This window comes from Echinops telfairi, unplaced genomic scaffold (genome assembly GCF_000313985.2).
Source record: "Echinops telfairi isolate 266 unplaced genomic scaffold, ASM31398v2 ScPeMD7_7412;HRSCAF=8450, whole genome shotgun sequence".
Classification (NCBI taxonomy): domain Eukaryota; kingdom Metazoa; phylum Chordata; class Mammalia; order Afrosoricida; family Tenrecidae; genus Echinops; species Echinops telfairi.
Window position 1 is genome coordinate 2,307,015 of NW_022111312.1, and position 6,591 is coordinate 2,313,605.

At 56.6% G+C, this 6,591-nt stretch overlaps 1 protein-coding gene across 1 annotated transcript in view; it reads left to right on the forward strand.

The window, feature by feature from the left end:
- Nucleotides 1-427: 427 nt before the first annotated feature.
- The window catches only part of LOC101650458 (trichoplein keratin filament binding), an 11,753-nt gene continuing 5,589 nt past the window's right edge, over nt 428-6,591 (forward strand). Inside the window, exons 1-7 of the mRNA XM_004709542.2 lie at nt 428-510; nt 1,683-1,861; nt 3,607-3,817; nt 4,466-4,522; nt 4,791-4,859; nt 5,435-5,608; nt 6,364-6,476. Of these exons, the coding sequence (XP_004709599.1) occupies nt 1,683-1,861; nt 3,607-3,817; nt 4,466-4,522; nt 4,791-4,859; nt 5,435-5,608; nt 6,364-6,476 (803 nt within the window). The 5' untranslated portion in view covers nt 428-510. The remainder of the gene's footprint in view (nt 511-1,682; nt 1,862-3,606; nt 3,818-4,465; nt 4,523-4,790; nt 4,860-5,434; nt 5,609-6,363; nt 6,477-6,591) is intronic.

Here is a 6,591-nt window from a genome sequence, read left to right on the forward strand (position 1 = left end):
CTTTGCCTCAGTGTGGCGGGATCAGATTGGGTGCAATTCCCACACTGTGTCTCTGGTGTTGTTTAATGACCTTTTTCTTCATGTACACCGTCCAACAATTCCTCTGGTTTGGGGTCATAAAGGTCCAAGGCAACAACTCTCTACTTGAGATGGTTTCTAATTTCAGGTTGTCTCCCATGGAGCGGCTGATGGGCTCGAACCTCGGACCTTGCGTAGCATCTCCACGCATAGCCCTCTATGCCACAGGACCCCCGTGATCATGTTAGGTTCGTACTCGGTGATCGGATGTCCACCACCAGGGGGCGCCAGAGAAAAAGCAGCCAGCCCCCCTCGCGCTGGGCTTCGCGCTGGAGGTAGCTTGGTCCTCACGACGTCCCGTCGCGCGGCGGTTGCTGGAACGACGAGCCGGGAAACTGTCGGCGTCGGCGCCGCGCCGCCTGCCACGGGATTGCCCGCCTTGCAGAACTTTGGACTGGGAGTCTCTCGGGAAACCCCGGAACCCAGAGAAACGTGAGTCGGAAGGTTGAGCCGGCCTGGGAGCCGTCCTCGGGGTGGACATGGGGACACGAGGACTGAGCGCCCGCGTTCCCGCCGGCACGGAGCTGCAAAGGCGTTCTGCCTCTGCCCACTGTCATCCCGGGGGGCTGGCTGGTAGCGGATCCGGGAGAGTTGAGCTTCTCAAGTCTTTGTTCAAAGATGTATTCCGTCGAGTCGATGCCGACTCGTGGCGACCCTATAGGACAGGGTGGACCCGCCCCTGTGGGTCTGAGACTCACTCTTTACGGGCGCAGAGCGCCCACTCTTCCTCGCGAGAAAGGGCTTGTGAGGAGCTGTCCAACAGGTGGCCCACGACACCACCAGCGCCCCTAAGAACTGGTCCAGAGACGCCGCTTATTGTCCTGCCCGTCCTCCAGGATGGAGTTAGGAACTTAACGGGCTTGGGGCGCCATCCCACATTCAGCCCGAGGTAGATCCCGCATTCAGGGACAGGGGTGAGGCAGGGAGAAAGCCGGCCAGCCCAGAGTGAGACTGCTTAGCTTTCTCGCCCCAGCTGTGTCCCCAGATTGCCCTGCGACCAATTGAGTCCCTTCTCCAGACCCCAGTTTCTCCGTCGGAGAGACCAGGGACCTGCCCTCCACAGTGGCAGCTTCAATGCCTAGCCTGTCAGTTGACAGGGCCTGGACTCGAGGCTCCCACCCACGTAATTTAGCATCCCGTCCCATTTATTTCCTCCCTTTCGTGGCCCTGTGTTCCTGGAGCTGTCATGTCACCTCTTTGGATGTAAGTTTCCTCATCTGCGGAATATTTGGGGGTGGGGTGGGGGTAAGAATGAGAATGACCATCGATGTCCCTTAAATGCTTGTCCCTGTCGCTTTCTGCAGGGCCTCCAACTCCCCAGCTTTGCTAGGAGCAGTTCCCGTCTCTGTCCTCATGGCCAACAGCAGGGCAGCCCAGATTTATCTAAAGCGCCCACCTACAGTGCTTGCTGACAGCAAATCTCCTTTTCAATGCTGTTGCGTGTGCCCCACTCTGAGGGGTTCTGAGTTTAATTGGTCTGGTCCTTTTAAAAAGGTCCGCCAAGGGATTCTGCTGCGCAGCCAGGGTGGAAAGGTTTGGGGAGGAGCTTGGGTGATGCCCAGTGGCCGTCGGGCTCACTCTCCTGCTCTTGCTGCCCTTCGCAGATGGCTCTGCCCTCCTACTGGTGCAGCCGGCGGCTCCTGGGTGAGCAGCTAGCCAGGCAGCGAGAGCAGGAAGCCCGGCTCCGGCAGCAGTGGGACCAGAACCGCCGCTACTTCCAGCTGTCTGACATCTGCACCTCCAAGCAGGCCGAGTGGAGCTCCCAGACCTCCTACCAGCGGAGGTGACTGTCCCCGAGGAGGTGGAGTGGGGAGGGACCCTGGCCTGACAGCCCATCTCCTGGAGGGATGTGCTGAACAGCACAGGTTTGCTTGTGTGAGGCGATGCCTTCCCAAATGAAAATGAAAACAAATAAATCGTACACTTACATGGTAAGCATGAGAAAACGTCCAGACGTTTTTGCAGTGGAACTTGAAAGTCTCCTTGTCACTCCGTGTCTCCACACTGTGTATGAACACACACGCTCAGACGAGAACTAGCTTTGCGGAGACACCAGTAAAAACAGTCATTCACTGGTTAGCCTTTGGAGCCCCACAGATCAGGGCAGACACCCCGTCACCTGCTGCGTGAGTGAGCCTCAGTGTTCTCATCACTGAAGTCGGGCTAAGGCCGAATCTACTCTGTGGGGTGTGGGTTAGCTCATATAATGCCATTCACATACACGCGCTCACTCTCTGATAACTAATATAACGCTATTCACATAAATACACTCTGATAGTAATATAATGTCATTCACATAAATCTGTTTAATTGGTCGCTATTCATATAAATAAGCTTGCTGACAGTTAATATAATGTCTTCATATAAATAAACGTATGTGCACGCATGTACACACACACATAAACTAATTGGCATTGAATGGGCACTCCGACGAATGGTGACCACGTGTATGTAAAGCTTACAACTGTGCCCTATCGGGTTTTTGTGTCTTTCCTTTTTTTTTTAAGTTTGATTGACATAATTTACATATCATACAATTTAATGGTTTAAACCTTTTAAACAGAATTGTACAGTCAGTCATCACCATTATCAGTTTTAGAACAGCTTATTCATTGCTCACCTCCTTGTTAATAGCTCCCCATCCATCAGGTTTTCAATGGATGATCTTTCAGAAATAGATGACCAGGCCTTTCTTCTGAGGTACCGGTAGACGTACTTGACCCTCTAACCTTTTAGTAGGCAGCCAAAAGGACTAACCTATTGTATCACACAAGGACTCCCGTGTATATGCATAGATACATGGACTTACACACATGTATATTATAGCCCCTGACACATGGTTTTTTGTTTGTTATAAGTAGTTGATACTATTACATGAGGAGCCCTGGTGGCGTAGTGGGTTACATTTTGGGCTGCTCACCACTAAGTCAACAGTTCGAAACTACCAGTGCTCTGTAGGCAGAAAATGAGGCTGTCTGCTCCTGTAAAGATTTACAGCTGGATATGTGGGTTAAGTGCTAGTAAAACTATTTTTTTTAAATGATGTACAGTCTGGAACCACAGGGGCAGTTCTACTCTGTATAGTCAGAATGGGTCAGAATGACTTGATGGCATGTTGGGTTTGGTTAACCCAGTCCCATGCCATTGAGTCGATTGTGACCCTACCTATGTCAGGTTTCTGAGACCTTTATGGGAGCAGACAGCCTCATCTTTCTCCCTCAGAGTGGCTGGTGGGTTTGAACTGTTGGCCTCGAGGTTAACAGCTCAACCGGTAACGGACTGTGCCATCAGGTTTCTTGATGTTGAAACAGGCTGTTAAAGGTATCACCACATGAGACCTGCCCAGCCACCAGCGGTCCACCGTGTGTGTGTGTGTGTGTGTGTGTGTGTGTGTGTGTTTCAGGTAGTGTATTGGTACCCCTTCTGTGTGTGTGTGTATGTGTTTCAGGTAGTGTATTGGTGCCCCTTCTCTGTGTGTGTGCATGTGTGTGTGTTTCAGGTAGTGTATTGGTGCCCCTTCTCGCCCAGCATGCATGCCTATCAGCGGGAGAAGCTGCAGGAGGAGAAGAGGCGGAGCCTGGAGGCCCGACGCGAGAGGCTCCGGCAGCTGGTCCTGGAGGAGCAGGAGCTGCTGGCCCAGGAGCTGGAGAAACTGAGGCTGAGCATGAACCTGCGGGAGCAGAGAATCCAGGAGCGGCACAGGGACCTGAAGTCGGCCAGAGAGGAGCAGAGGAAGCTGGTGACTCCCCTCCTACCTCCCCCTACCCCCCCCACCCAACCCCCACACCCAGCCAGTGGGTGCACATGGGCACCCTCAGGCCAGGAAGAGCTCTCAGTCCTTAGTCAGCAGTGGGTTTGTGTTAGCTACCTCTATCATCCACGGCCTCCTGAAGGATTCGGTCAGAACCTTGCTCTTTGCGCTGGTTCTGTGGTCCCATAGGGTCTGGGGGTAGCGTCTTTCCCCTTCCACAGTAGCTGGGGGCACGGAGAGCCGTGGTCTGCCTTGTAGTTTCACCCTGGATGGTGCCCTGCCCCAAGCTCAGCTGCTCACCTGAAGGTCGGAGGAGGGCTGCGCCCGCTCAGCAATACCTCAGAAGAAAGGGCTGGTGATCCCAACACCCTCATGAGGCACAGCTACACTCTGGGCTCAGTGGCAGCTTTCGATTTCGTTAAATAGATGTTGGTCCCTGATGTTGCCACTGTCAGAGCCCTTTGCTCTCTGTCTCTGGTCGGGCGTCTGGCCTGGGTCTCAGGGTGGTGGGTGCCAGGCCAGGTGCAGTGAGCATGTGAGCGGGAGGAGCACTGAGCCCTGGCTGCCAGGGACAGAACTGGAATCAAGGGGCGATGCCCACAGCTTCCTCTCCCCCTCGCTGTGCTTCCTGGGCAGATTGCTGAGCAGCTTCTATATGAACACTGGAAACAGAACCAGCCTAAACTGCGAGAGGTGAGCCCCAGCGCCTTCCCCGAGCAGACATCTGCACACATGTGCTGGCACAGGGGACCCAGCCGAGCAGCTCCTGTGGGAAGAGACAGAGTCCCTGCTTTTAAGGAGACTCCCGGCCGGCTGCAGGGAGGATGTTGGGTGGGGGGCCAGCCAGGGAGCTGGCGCTGGGGGACAGTGTCACCCGCTCAGTGAGGGCCTGGAAGGCAGCTCGCTGTCCCTCTGTTAGTGGAAGCCACCAGGGAACTCCCATTCCCCCTCCTGTCCATAGATTGAGCTGGACCTTCACAAGAAGCACGTGATCGACTCCTGGGAGACCCAGAGAGAAGAAAAAAAACAGGTATGGTAGCCCAGTGGGGAAGGCAGGGGGGCGCACAGGCCCTGGGGCCATGCTGGGAGACAGTCTCCACCTCTTCAAATTTGCCGCGTGTTTTCCGTGCAAGGGGTCTGAGACAGGAAGAGCCCATCTCCCAGTGACTGTCCTCGTGTTAAAGGAGAACGTTGGCTCCTGCAGGGTCTAGGGTCCTCAGAGAGCATCCCCAGGGGCAGGACTAGGCCAGGTGGTTAGGGCTGGCAGACCTCCATGGGAGCATCTACCTTGAAAGGCCTCTTTATCACTTGATATAACTGCAGCATAAGCTCTCAATCTTGGCTATGGCGGCACCTCCGGGTAAATGTCCACTCATTCACCTGCCCTGGGTTCGTTCGGGGACCCTGTGGTTGGATTGGAAGGGGGCAGAGACCTGGAATCCCCCAGCCAGGTGCTAGCTGAGTAGAGGATTGGAGCCTAAGAGGCCGCCCCTGCTGCCAGAACCACACAAGTGCCTTGTGGGGAAGAGTGGGCATCTGGGGCCTGCTGGGGAGGTGCCACGGACTGCAGAGCCTCACCTCCCGGGTCCGTGTGGCCCCTTGTAGCAAGAAGCCAGAGCAGAGGAAGAGGAAGCGCGGTTTGAGAACGAGTATGAGCTGGCGAGGAGGGAGGCGATGGAAAGGCTGAGAGCGGAGGAGGAGCGGAGGCAGCGGGAGAAGGAGCGGCAGGCTGAGGCACTACGGCAGCAGATGGAGGAGCTGAAGGCGAAGGAGGTGGAGGTGAGCACTGGCCCAGGCCACCCCGTCCTGAGGAGAGACCGTGAGGAGAGTGTGGACAAACCGCATCACGGTCTGGGGCCTCTCTGCCCTCCTGATTGCCCGTCCTGGGTGTCCCGTGTCCCCAGATTCTAGGATGTGCATGACTCACTCAATCCATGTCCTCCAGAGTGTTTAGAGACCCGCGTTCCCAGAGCTGTGGTCAGGCTTGGTGTTCCCATGTGCTGAGTCGTCCTGACCCAGGCTGATGGTGTCAGCCCACAGCTCTCTGTGGGCCGAAGGTCTAGGGGCTCAGGCTTTAGCCCGTTGTGCATGGAAACTATGGAGCAAGGGTCTCCCCACTCGGAGCAGCCAGCCCCCTGGTCTCATTAGGTCCCTCTGGCTGACTGGGTCCATGAGCAAGTGGTTAGAGTTCCCTGCGTGCAGGACCAGGGTGTGTTGACAGTAGGGTCGTTGTAAGATGAGTCGGGGTGGACTCCAGAGCCCCGAACAGCAGCAGTGCCGCAGTGAGCAAGGCCCACAGCCCACACCCACGTGGCGGGCGAGTGTCGGGCGGGGGGACCACTGCTGAGGTCCTGTGGGGGCGTAGAGCTGCTTGTCTGTGGCATTGGGACAGGCTGGTGGAGGGAAGCGGCTCACTGAGGTGGGACAGGCGAGCCAGCGGAGCTGGGCAGAGGGGCTGAGTCCCAGAGGTGGCGAGCATGCAGGCCCCTCGGCTGCCCTCCTCTGAGCTGGCTTCTGTCCGTGTGAACGCGCAGGCGGGCGAGCTGAAGAAGGAGCAGGAGCACCTGCTGAGGCAGCGCTGGGAGCTGGAGAAGCTGGAGGAGGACAGGATGCAGAGGGCAGCCTCGAGGCAGAAGGCGGAGCTGGGGTGTGTGAGGCGGCTCCTCCTGGGGAGCGGGACGGCTGGCTGGCTGGCATGGGCTCCTCACCACTTTCCCAGCCTGGTAGCTGGGGCCCGGTGCCCTCCGGCAGGCGTCCCGTCA